Source organism: Schistocerca gregaria, chromosome 1 (genome assembly GCF_023897955.1).
Source record: "Schistocerca gregaria isolate iqSchGreg1 chromosome 1, iqSchGreg1.2, whole genome shotgun sequence".
Taxonomy (NCBI): Eukaryota; Metazoa; Arthropoda; class Insecta; order Orthoptera; family Acrididae; genus Schistocerca; species Schistocerca gregaria.
In genome coordinates this window covers 300586180-300600155 of record NC_064920.1, presented here as the reverse complement: position 1 = coordinate 300600155, position 13976 = coordinate 300586180, and the positions used below count along the sequence as shown (strand labels likewise).

The window sequence follows — 13976 nt, the reverse complement described above, 5'->3', positions numbered from 1 at the left end:
TCACTGCTGGCGACTAACTTCCAACTGCCCAACACTACTGGCCATAAACTTCCAACAGAGTCCAACCAGCCACAGAGTCTCTTACAAAGAAAGAGTAGTCAGAGATCCAAGGCAAAGCGCTACACAGCGCTGCCAACACAGAAGCAACCCACTTACAACCTTACGGTCTCGGAAATTCAGTTCAGGATGAGACTTCGCAGGTTTGTAATATACCTCAAGGGAGTTCTCATGAAAGCTGTAAAACTCACTAGCCATTATATTCCGAGGAAAAGACCTCTAAAGTTTTACGTGGAGCTCATATGCCAGTCAATATATAGGCTATGACAGTACAGCAAAATCGCTCTCTCTAGCGACTCGCTTGCTAGAGGTTAGATCTTGCTGTCGGGTAACATTTTGTTATTCTTAATTGTTTTTAAAATTAAAACTTTTAAATAAATTTAATGACCTAAAACATTATTTTCTAAAACTGGGAAGCTAACAACAGGACCGACTACCGACGTTCTCAACGGTTGCTTAGTTCTACGCAGGAAAAGAAATGAAACATGTTTTAGGTGACACAGTCTTAGTCGCAAAAGTCTGGAGGCGTACGCTCCAAAGCTCCAAGAAGACTGAGAAAGATGATTTTCTGGTGCATATCCATCAAAAAATGATCAAGAAGAAAAAGAACTTGATTTTACAAACTACCTTAAGCCTTTATGGAGCACTGACGGCGAATGGAATGTAAAGAGCACAAAACGAGACTTACATCCTCCGCCATGCACCACGCGGTAACTCGAACAGTGCTGGTGTTGACGTAACTGTTCGTGCAACTCTGACGACGCCGACAAAAAGCAATCAATCAACTTCGTGCATCCATTCGACCAGTAGTGGTTATAGACAGACACTATCTGGTCAGAGGGCTCCAGATATGTGTTAGTGGACATTCATGCGCGATATATCCAACCTTCGCCTTTATGATGGCTTGAATTCTTCTGAAGATACTTTCAATGAGGTGTCGGAATGTCCGTGGAGGAATGGCAGCCCATTCTTCCTGAAGAGCAGAAGCCAGAGAGGGTATCTATGTTTGGTGGGTCGGGAATAAAGTCGACGTTTGGACTCATTCCAGAGCTGTTCAGCTCCGGACTCTGGGCAAGCCAGTCCATTTCAGGGAAGTTACAGTCCACAAAGCATTGCCTGCTGCTTTAACAGAGTGCATTGACATGCTGATGTGACCAATCGTCGTCTCCGAACTGTTCCTCTACTGTATGCAGCACACAATGCTGTAAAATGTGTTCAAACCTTTCTACGTGTGGCGTTTCCTTAAGCGAAGTAAGAATACTACATCCTCTCCACGAGAAACACCACCTCTGTAGCTCACTGATAACACTAAAAGTGATGGCAGGTAACATTCTCCAGGCTTTAGCCGAACTGAAACGCTTCCATCAGATGGCCACAGGCCTGAGTCATCACTTCTAATCAATCGCTTCCAGTCTTCCACTGTCCAGTACGCGGCGCTCATTACACCACCTGAAATGACGCTTTAGCATTGTCTACAGGAATGGCTTATGACGAGCTCCTCGACCATTGTAGCTCATTTTTTAAAACTCCCTACGCACAGCAATTGTGCTGGATTGGATTGGCAGTGGCGCTTTGGAACACAAGAGGGCTTCCTTCAGCTGATTTCATGCGATTTTCTTATAACCACATTTCGCCGCAATGCTCGAAGTCCCTGTCCATAAACACATGAGATCCGCTTGGGCTTGATACAGGTAAGCTTGTCCTTCACGTTTCCACTTCACAATTCCATCACCAGCAGTCGACTTGCGCAGCTTTAGTTGATCCATAATGTCCCAGATAGGTATGGTACTCGGGTAGTATCCAATCAGTAGTTCACGTTAGAGGTCAATTGACACTCCTAATAGGCCGATTATGCAGATACATATGAGAAAAAGTACCACCACAGCTGTGTCTTGAGAATGTATTTGTCTCAAAACGACTATTTTCGCGGCACATTAGCGCCATCCTGTGTGTGCTAGTAACAAGGACTCCACAATAAATGCACCAAGGAAATCTAATATTCTTTTGGCTGCGTTGGGGCGTCGCCGAATATAGTCGTGAGACAATAAAACATTCTAATGATACAGCTGTAGTGGTACTTTTTTCATATGTATCAGCTGAAGTCCCTCGTCCATGCGGTAGGATGGATATCCATAGACATTGCTTCTACTGCTTCGCTACTGACAACAAAATACTCCCCGGCTCTTGGGACATTTACTGGTAAATATGGGTGTCTGTATCCATTTGATAAGATATGGTACACTTGCGATTAAATGAAAACAAAAACACTGCAAAATGAGTTGTACAAAAAGTATCTCAAAAAATTAAGTTTAAAAATTCGCTTGTGCATACATCCGAAACAATTACGAAACCAGTTTTTCCCGCTATGATTTCAGCACTTCAATGAAATAGTTCTGGCAAAATTCTGCAGAACCTTGAGGTGCATTTTTTGTTTGGCATAAGGGACAGACAGAAATCATTAATCGACAAATTAGATGTCTTTCTCCGCCAAATACTGTGATCAAAAGCATTCGGACACACCAAAGACATATGTTTTCATATTAGGTGCATTGTGCTGCCACCTACTGCCAGGAACTCCATATCAGTTAACTCAGTCGTCATTAGAAATCGTGAGAGAGCAGAATGGGGCCCTTCGAGGAACTCAAGGACCTCGAACGTGGTCAGCTGTTTAGAAGGCGTGGCGGACCACATCAAACCAGTCATAACACTAACTAAAGACTAAAGTCCTAAAGGCATGAAAGTGGCCTAAATTCATCGCCAGATCAGTGAAGTGGATGGAGAAAACATAAAAAGTGATTATATGGTACGGAAATGGGCGAGAGCACTTAAAAATGGCCTTAGGAGTATGCGTGATGAGGAACGAAGAGGGCGACGTTCATCTACATCTACGCGATTATTCTATTCACAATAAAGTACTTGGAAGAGGATTCAATGAACCACCTTCAAGCTCTCTCTCTACCGTTCCACTCTAGAAAGGCGTGCGTAAAAAACGAGCACTTCCATTTTTCTGTGCGAGCCCTGATTTCTCTTATTTTATCATGATGATCATGTCTCCCTATGTAGGTGGGTGCCAACAGAATGTTTTCGCTATCGGAGGAGAAAAATGGTGTTTGAAATTTCATGAGAAGATCCCGTCGCAACGAAAAACGCCTTTGTTTTAATGATTGCCACTCCAATTTACGTATTGTCTCTGTGGCACTCTCTCTCCTCCTTCGCGATAATACAAAACGAGCTGCCCTTCTTTGTACTATTTCGATGTCATTCGTCAGTCCCACCTGATACGGATCCCACACCACACAGCAGTACTCCAGAAGAGGGCGGACAAACGTAGTGTAAGCAGTCTCTTTAGTTGACCTGTTGCACCTTCTAAGTGTTCTGCCAATGAATCACAGTTTGTGGTCGGTTCTACCCACATCATCTATGTGATCGTTCCAGTTTATGGTATTTGTAATTGTAATCCCTAAGTATTTGGTAGAATTTAGAGCCTTCAGATTTGTGTGATTTATCGCGTAATTTAAATTTAGCACATTTTTTTAGTTATGTTATGTTAACCGGGGACCTAGAAACGAAGGTGAGGCTCCGTCCCCGGCGCAGCCGTAGTGGTCAGCAACCCCACGACGACTATCGCAGTCCACTTCACCCCTCCGCCGCTCCCACACCGAACCCACGATTACAGTGCGGTTCGGCTCCCGGTGGACCGCCGGGGAACGTCTCACACCAGACGAGTGTAACCCCCTATGTTTGCGTGGTAGAGTAATGGTGGTGTACGCGTACGTGGAGAACTTGTTTGCGCAGCAGTCGCCGACATAGTGTAGCTGAGGCAGAATAAGGGGAAACAGCCGAGGCAGATGGAAAGCCGCCTAAAAACCATCCACAGACTGGCCGGTTCACCGGACCTCGACACAAATCCGCCTGGCGGATTCGTGCCCGGGGCCGCCGTTCCTTCCCATCCGGGAAAAAGTGCGTTAGACCGCATCGGGCGAGCTTTCTTTTAGTACTCACGTGAAATACTTCATACTTTTCTTTATTCAGGGTCAATTGCCACTTTTTGCACCATACAGATATCTTGTCTAAATCATTTTTCAATTCATTTTGGTCATCTGATGACTTTACAAGACTGTAAATGACATCATCATCTGCAAACAATCTAAGACGGCTACTGAGATTGTCTCCTATGTCGTTAATATAGATCAGGAACATTAAATGGCCTTGGGGAACGACGGATATTATTTCTGTTTTACTCGATGACGTTTCGTCTATTATTACGAACTGTGACCTTTCTGACAGGAAATCACGAAACCAGTCGTACAACTAAGGAGATATTCCATAGGCACCCAGTTAGGTTAGAAGACGCTTCTGAGGAAAGGTGTCGAAAGACTTCTGGAAATCTAAAAATATGGCATCAATTGGAAATCCCCTGTGGATAGCACTCATTACTTTGAGTATAAAGAGCTAGTTGTGTTTCATAAGAACTATATTTTCTGAATCCGTGCTGACTACGCGTCAATAAATCTTTTTCTTCGAGGTACTTCATAATGATCGAATACAGTATACGTTCCAAAACCCTACTGCAAATCGACGTTAGTGATATGGGCCTGTAATTCAACGGGTTACTCCTATTTCCCTTTTTGGGCATTGGTGTGACTTGAGCAATTTTCCATTCTGTAGGAATGGATCTTTCTGTGAGCGAACGGTTGTATATAATTGCTAAATGTGGAACTATTGTATCAGCATACACTGAGAGGAACCTGACTGGTATACAATGGGGCCCGGAAGCCTTGCTTTTATTGTGATTTAAGCTGCTTTGCGACACCGAGGATATCTATTTCTATGTTTCTCATCTTGCCAGTTGTTCTTGGTTGGAATTCAGGAATATTTACTTCGTCTTCTTTGGTAAAGGAGTTTAGGAAAACCGTGCTTTAGTGGCACTGCCATCAGTGACTTCACCGTTGTCATTGCCTGGTGAAGGTATTGATTGTGTCTTGCCACTGGTGTGCTTTATGTATGACCAGAATCTCTTTGGATTTTCTGCCAGATTCCGAGACAGTTTCGTAGTGGAAATTATTAAAGACATCTCGCATTGAAGTACGCGCTATATTTTGAACATCTGCAAAACTTTGCCAGTCTTGGGGATTTTGCATTCTTTTAAATTTGGCATGCTTTTTTCGCTGCTTCTGCAACAGCGATCTGACACGTTTTGTGTATCATGGGGGTCAATAACATAACTTATTAATTTGTGGTATATATCTCTCAGTTGCTGTCGATATTATTTGGCGCAGAACATTGACGAAGGATTCAGAGAGAAGACCCTTTACGACTTCAACGCAATGCGACAAGTTTCCTCAATGTCGGGAAGTGTGCTTTGCGCAACTGTTGCCAAACCAGGCGGCAGATTTCTACGAATGTAGTATTCGAGAACTATAATAAAAATAAATTTCGTGTGGCTCACTGGGCTGGTGCATAAGTTAAGTTTGTTGACTTCTTTCCTCACTGTGTGAGAGTTTTTGTTTGGCGTTTACTGTCAACAAATGAACGATTTTGTTACAAGCATACAAATTCTTATAGGGTTCAAATGCGTGAGAGTGGGTTGACAGTCTTCAATGTTGTTAATTTGCAGCTTAATTTTTAGTATATTGATTTTTCGAGGATTTCACAGTTTGGAGGTCCTTATTTTATATGGAAAAGATGACACGTAGGAACAATACAAATAAAAATAAGTTATAGTCGTAATACAGCTCACAATTTTAACATTATCAAGAATTTGATAGGGAGATCATGATTCACAATAAAACCTAAATGAAGGGAATATCGGGAAATAAGTATTGAGGGGCAGTTAAATAAATCAATGTTTAGAGTGATAAGGCATGAGATTTCAGATTAGAATTTAGCTTTTTTATGGGTGCGTTTAACATTAATATTTTAACACAGACTTAAGGGGAGGTTTACTATCTTTTGGTTCAACAAATCGATTTTTAAAATTGCATTTTTGGATCCATAAAAGTGTTTAGAATCCACCCCTAAAACGGTTTTTCCGAACACGGAACGGAAAGCTGTGGAGATTGCGATTTTCCGGGCAGTGAACAGCTTCAACGAAGGGTATTCAGCAATTATGAAGACCATGGCAACGATGGACGTCACCCTGGGACTCTATTCGACGCAGTTCGCCAAGCATTCGGACGACCGCCGGATTCAACGGCCGTACCAGTAGGTTTGGAGCAGCGCAGGATGGCCCAGACCGAGCAGAACGCCCTCTATGAGGGACTATTTTATGGACTCGGAATAGCAGATTGAACGTACGTTGCATAATATTGCATTTATACGTAGTCAAAACTTCAAATGCGTTTTTCTCGAAATGGCTTTTTTTTAATCGCGCGGTATGGCAACTTCAAATCTACTGAACCGATTGGCATGATTATTTCTTTCCGACGAAGCTAACTAAATTGTCTAGGAATTGTACCATTTTTCTTCCGATCCATCAACTATAAATATTTTTACTTGGCCGACGAAGTCGAAAAATCAAAGGAAAAACCCTATTTTTTCCAGATGGCCGCTATTTTTTCCTATGGTCCAAATAACTTAAGCGAGGTACAACTCCTAAAGAATCTTGTATACTTCGCTAACGTCAACTCAATTTTGATTTTAGACGAGCCGGTTGACCTGCGACATACCGCGCCTAGATGTCTACATCGAATTTTTGTTTCGTTCCGACAGCACTTCCGCCTTTGCTCTTCGACATTTCTGGTCGAAAAAATTCCAGTTTGTCGAGGAAATATTAATAAACATTTTTACCGACTTTTCCATTGATATCTATAACACATCCCGAGAAAAAAAAATCTCAAAGAACATGCTTTTGTCGGGCAAAAGATAGTAAACCTCCCCTTAATTTAAGCACGTGACCTCGACCTCTTGGTTTCGTCATGGTTTCGTCACACGCTTCACCGCTAGACCACCAGACACGACTATTCAAAAGCTGCTTGTAAGATGCCGTATGTGCTTAATATTGACGGGAATTATGTATAAAAGTAGGTTAAAGTACAGGCTTTCACCTAAAAATAAAATTGCTTAGAAAAGTCTACTTGTTACATTTTCTACTTGTTATATTTTTATCTGGTCTCTGACAGGGAACAGAGCGTAAAAATGATAATACTTCAGATTAACATTATTGTCTGAAATCTTAAATTTCGTTGTTGATCAACCGCGTCGCTTACACAGTCATTGTTGCTATTATTTTTACACTCTGTTGAGTTTACTGAAACAGGGTTTCAGTGGCCGATATACTAAAATATGTAGTGAAATATTCTGTTTCATTATACTTTAGGTTATTATCAGGTGATGGTACCTACATAACTTTCTCATGTTGAATTAAGAGCTTAGTCTTTTAAAAATATTACTCTTTTAAAAATATTTCGGCGAACTATTTAGAAACGAGATATTTCATTTCCGACGTTTTGTATGGGTCGCTGTATAAATAGTTCTTTCAATACACAGGGTGCTCCTGGACAACTGGTGAATAGTCAGCGAAATGACGGGAACGATCATTCGAAACAAAAGTCTAGTAATCATCTACTCTAAAATGCATACGTTAAGAGCTATGAGCATTTCTTCAGCAGAAGAAAAATATTTGACAGTGCTCAAAGCTCTTAAGGTATACACTTTTGAGCCCATGTTTACTAGACTCTCTTGCTTCAAGTGATCGTTCGTGTCATATCCCTGAACGTGACAATTTCTCATGGACACCCTGTATGTGAAGTGTAATGCTTCATAAATAACTCAGGACATAGATAAAAATCAATTATTACTTTTTAACTTTGGAAATCACTTCAGCATAATTTGATAAGCACTAAAGAATATAATGAAATGCAACATAGTGACTTTCAGTTGTTTGGGGGAGAAGACCAGACAGCGAGGTCATCGGTCTCATCGGATTAGGAAATGACGGGGAAGGAAGTCGGCCGTGCCCCTTCAAAGAAACCATCCCGGCATTTGCCTGGAGCGATTTAGGGAAATCACGGAAAATTTAAATCAAGATGGCCGAACGCGGGTTTGAACCGACGTCCTCCCGAATGCGAGTCGATTGTGCTACCCACAGCGCCACCTCGCTCGGTGACTTTCAGTACTAGCATATATACAGTAGTAGTTGAGTCTACTGCGGCCAGAATAATAACTAATTACTGTATCGGCTATTTCTTATTAACAATGGCACAATAGATTTTGTGTAGCCTTGTGCTGCTCCTAGGGGTGGACACTCATTGACCCGATGACATTTGAATCTGGCGTCATGAATTTTCCTTGCTGCCCAAAGAACAGCCGTCAACGTCGCTTGACCTGAGAGACGTTCGCGCGGCGAAAGAAAACGCTAAAACTCTCGAAGACTTTGTAATTTGAATTAAAACGATTATTACGATGAAAAATGCTTAATATAAAATGTATCATACGTCGTACAAAAGTAAGTATATATTGTGTAGGTGGACAATTCTTCAGTGGTAGTCCACAAAAATGTCACTACGCCTTGTACGGAAGTGAAACGCCGAAGCATTTGAAAGGTGGTGCTACGGAAGAGTGTCGAAGAGTGTCGAGGAGTAGATGGGTAGATCGATTAAGCAATGGGCAGATACTGAACCGAAGTGGGGAGAAAGAAATTTATGGCTCGATCAGACTAAAAGGAGGAGTCAGTCGATAGAACACACATCCTGCAGCATCAGTTAATAGTCAATTTGATAATGGAAGGAAGTGTAGGAGAAGGGGATTAAAACTGCAGGAGACAAAGGTTCAACTACAGTAAGCAGATTAAAATAGAAGTAGGTTGTAGCAGTTATGTACAACTAATGAGGTTTGTAAAGGATACACTAGCATGGAGGGCTGCAACAAGTCAGTCATTGGCCTGAAGACAACAATATGACAGTTTGTGAAAACTGAAATGGGTGACATTGAATCAATAAAACAAAATAATTACCAGGCGGCCACCAACTAACATTCTAAGGTTCAGTGCGCTTAAGAAACACACTAGACTTACATCTGTGTGGTTCTAGTACGACAGATACCGCGCGGGTAACTGTAAATAAGCGGTTCTCGTCGTGTGCCGTACGCATTCACGTAAGTGAACGCCCACAGCGTTGCGTCTGTAGATGCGGGAACTCCCGGTGCGGCAGCTGCCTTGACGGCACAAACATCCGGCTCCATTCAGCCTCCTGCAGCTCACTGGCCTAGCCACTTCTTACTCTTCGTGTAAAAAGTATTTGTCTCTTTATCTGAGTCGCTTCTGTTGTGCTCTATAAATCTGTTTCTTCTACACCATCCATTAATCTGGCTTTCTCTACCCTGTGTAATACTTTTAAAGATTCCTCGATGCTGCTGGTATTGTGACTAGTTTCGTAGATATGCACTAAATGAGAATTTACGGTTCTCGTTTGTTTGTGCGCTCTCTGAACCTGGAGGAGGGACATCTACCTGTTTGTCCTACTTTGAAAGTTTCACATTATCCGTATTTGATTTTGTAGATTCCTGATAGTGCAAATGGTTTTGTTTTGTGACTGGTGTGTCTATTGTCCCTACTTTTGTTAGTGTGGAACCGGATTCGTACATTATTTTTACGAAAATTATAGTTTGTTCAGTCTGATACGGCACCATAATAAAGTGAAGCAATGTATTTCGTTTTTCTGGGTCTGCTCCTCCTGTTAATGTTATTTCTTTATCTCTATTGTCGTTTTTTCTCGGTAATTTAGTGTACATTTTGTCTACCATTTTATTACTAGCCATTATTTGTTGCTACATGTTTTAGTGTACATAACTCTTTAGTAATTTTGTTGTGTTCTTATGGGTATTAATGCGTCTGAATGACACGAACTGTTGTGGATTATGCTGTCATTAAAGTTTATAAGTTGCTTTAGCTGATAATGAATATTGCAAAGAAAATTGAAACTTAACTCTAATTTTCTCTTGGCAATGTTTTTTATCTGTACAGGAAAACAAAATAAATTTATCAATGTACATACATCTTTCTACTGATAGTGAGCTTCTTTCAGCTCCAGTTGGGGATACTGTTCACATGGAGCAGACTTGTATAAAAATAAAATGTTGTCTAAATATTGCCAGTTCACAACAAAATATAAAACAAGTATTGTTGTGGAATCTTAACTCTATGTGCAGTGTTATAAGTACCTCTGGCGTTCTAGAAGATGACTGCTTGAAAACTAAGACTAAAAAAAACTAAAAAGAAAGTAGACACACATCAATGGCTGCGGCGTACATATAGCTTTATAATTCGCATTAGAGCTTTCAGTGTCGACGCCTCTTGACAGTACAGGAGGAAGAACATGTGTGTGCAAATTTGCACTTAGGGAAATATGATGATTGGCATGTCTACTGTGAGGTTTTGTTTGAGCTGTTTAGCATACCGCCTAAGAAGTTCTAAGCCTGATCCCCGGCAACCTACATGGAAAGAAAGGTGCCCATAAGATAACTCAAATTTTTAGAGAAACAATGTCACGCAACGGATAAAGTCTGTCTAAATGAATGGCCCAGTTAAGCATGAACATATGGCTATCATACATGAGATACATTAATGAAGTGGCTCATCTAACTACCAATGAAACTAGCAGTTCCTATAACAATTTGATTTATTATCATAAGACACCAAAAAAAGTTCTTTACCCACCGGATCGAGCAAATAATCATTCAGTAAATGGACAATGTTGTAATCATGTACTATAGACTTCGCACAGGTGGATAGGTACATGAAAGCGTAAGGATGTGATCAATGACCCCAAAAATGATTAGTGATGTGAAGAAAAAAACCTGGAAAAAGTACGAACAGCAATAGATTCACCAAGGTGCGAATGTTAAAGCTGTGCAGTTACGCTGACGTAAATAGCTTCGCATCTCCCTTGGCTTGGTGATTGTTTCGCTGGCTCACGGTTAGCGCTCGTAGAAGGAAGGAGTGTTGAAGACGACTGCAGTGTCGATTGTAAATTCTGAGCTGATCTCGATGTCTTTACTCTGCTCTAAGTCTGAGACATTGCTCTCTATGGATGCCTTTAATGCAACATTCATAAATTGCTCGGAGCAAGTGGCTTCTTTAGAGTCCCTACAGCTAATGTGTTGTGACTTAACTGGACTGAAATACAGCTGGTCCTGCTAGCGTAGAACTCTCGCCGGCCAGCGTAGAACTCTCGCCGGCCAACTGCACCAGACCTTGCGAAATGAGACCAACAATGATTTTATAAACAAGCTTAATAAATTCCTACTCTTGGATTTGTCATGGTTAACCAATAATGGTGTGATACAGGAAAGAATATAAAAACTTTCCCACCATATCACAGGTTTCCAAGCCAAAACCTTTTCACGCAGACACGCACAGGAAAATGTGCCTTCCGCCGAAATAATTACTGTAGGCCAGCTGGAGTCCTTCTAACTGGAATTTAAACGGACATTCATTCATGGAAATACTGTGAACAATAGGGTGGTTTCCTGGCTCTGAGATTTTTATCTTATCAAAAAGGATCCCTTCAGCGTCTCAAGAAATGCAGTTTTATGGAAGCTTCTTCCTACACCTGCTGTGCAGAGATGGGACATCGTGACTTTCCCGTTCTTTACCTGCTCGGTGTTTCTTTCAGTGCTGAATATATTTGACACCTTGGTCCTTCTACGTTAACGTTTCTACCTTGAGCCAGCTGACGAAAGCACCCAACACTAAGTCCCCTTCACCATGATAAAAAGAAAGGAGAAACTGAGTGATAAGCTGTGCATTCATTGGCAGTAGTGAATAATGTTTGCAGTTCTTAACCCACGATAAAGGCTCGATTACAACGACTATTGGTTTGTGCATATTAAATTATAAAATAGGTTGACAGTTTGGACATAAACTGCCACGAAACACTATCTGCAGCACGAACAAATTCTATGCGAAAATACAGAGCGGATGATTCGTCTAAATGTTGTGACACTGTAAGACGTGTATATTTCTGTTGTCAAACCACAATTTATGAGAGATGTTTATATTTTATTAATAGGATTAAGTAGAAATAATTAATATTTGTTATGTTGAAAATAATTGCGATAGCAGGGAATGCCTGCACCAAAGTACTGTCGGCAAGAGAGACCGCAAATAGATATAATTTTAAAAAGGGCGGGAAAGTCCGCGCATTGATACATTTTGTAATGGTAGCAGGGATTGTCTGCACCAGAAAGCATTGTTGGCAGGAGTGACCGCACTTTAGCGTTCGTAGGAAGTCTGTAGTAAGCGAGAAGTGAAGCGTGTCGGTAGCAGGTCTGAAGCGAGAGGTTGAGAGGAGCAGTGTGCCTGCCAGCCACTAGCTATGACTTACAAGAGATTATAAACGGATGTACAGAGACATCGGCTAACTATTATCATAAGAGGAACTAATATTATTGAATTATTTTCTTTGCGAAACTCAAGGCTACTGAAGGTATGTTTGCGCAATGGTAGTTTTAAGATTATTGTAAAAAGTCCCATTTGAACGTTTGTAAAATCATTTCATTACCAGCAGTAAATATTTGAAGAAACTTTTTCAGAATATAATTAATTTTTGCCAGCAATGTTGGATTACTGATTATAATCCATCCTAAAAACATCAACGTAAAACCTTGCAAAAATTTTATTGTTGTTAAGAAAAAGTGAAACTATGAATTACGTAACTTCAGTCAAATTAATTAAAGCGTAATGTCAGCTTCGGTAATAAATACAGCCACTTATTATGACAGCCCAACAGCAGTTAATAGAGTATAGTAAACCAGAGGAAGTATATTCATGTCGCAGTTCGATGTAGCAGTCAGATGACGATTCAGTAACAGTAAAAAAGGTAAGGAACAGTTTTGGGTGATTACAGATAACGACTGAGGGCCACGACGACACATTCTATGTTTCGTAGAAATAATCAGAATATCACTGTTAATAAGCAGAAATTAAGTTTGTATGCGAAGACTGAGAAAGAGGATGAATTTCAAAGGGAAGATTTCATTTGTTGTTACTAAGCAAGAGATAGAAATGCTAAGGAAAGGGGTTTCATAGGTTATTGTAGAAGGGGAGGTTGTGTAACAAGAGGGACATATAGAGGAGATGGAAAGGTTTCAACACACCTGTCCACTAGCGTAGCTGTGCCACAGTGCATATTACGCATCGAAACTTGGAGAGACGCTGTAGCCACTGGTGCATGTCATTTCTCTGTGCGTCTTACAGTTTTTATGCAGTTGTCTTCTGAAATTCTGGAGGTGGTCGCGAATAACCCTGTATTTAGTTTTTAATATGCATTACAGCTTTTGCCTCTGTTTGTACAACAGCAGATGTGACATTAAGCATTAACTTGGCTCGCCGGCCAGTTGGCGCCAGGTACTGAGAGGTACTGCCGTGTTGCAGGTTCCTGGTGGGAGGCGACGGCAACGTGTACGAGGGGCGAGGCTGGCACAAGCAGGGCGCCCACACGCGCGGCTACAACAAGAACTCCATCGGCATCGCCCTCATCGGCGACTTCACAGGTGAGCCGGCGCCTCCAGCTGCACCCTCCACTGCATTGGTGCCATATGTTCACACGAGGGAACGAACCTCTCCTATGACCTCTGACGTGTAGAACACGGCAAGTGCCATAACTCACCTCCCCAGAAACTCCGCTCTGTGGAAGAGGAATCAATAAACGAACATGTATCTCGGCTTGTTGGTAGGTACTCAACTGTTTCTGAAAAAACGACAGTCAAAGTTTTTGAGGCATTTTCGAGGTACTTCATGTGCCCTTTGTCGTGCAATATCGTCAGATTAAGTTGTGGAGAGACATAGATTTTTCTTTAAATTTCACCCATTATTACGTTTATTTTGCTTTAATTTTCCCTTTATTTTTATTTTTGTTTTTCATTTATAAATGGTTCAAATGGTTCTAAGCACTATGGGACTCAACATCTTAGGTCATCAG

General features: G+C 41.2%; 1 protein-coding gene across 1 annotated transcript in view; it reads left to right on the top strand.

Moving 5' to 3' along the window:
- Nucleotides 1-13976, top strand: part of LOC126342056 (peptidoglycan-recognition protein SA-like) — a 67847-nt gene that overhangs the window by 20354 nt on the left and 33517 nt on the right. The window contains exon 3 of the mRNA XM_050001823.1: nucleotides 13430-13548. Within this exon, the coding sequence (XP_049857780.1) occupies nucleotides 13430-13548 (119 nt within the window). The remainder of the gene's footprint in view (nucleotides 1-13429; nucleotides 13549-13976) is intronic.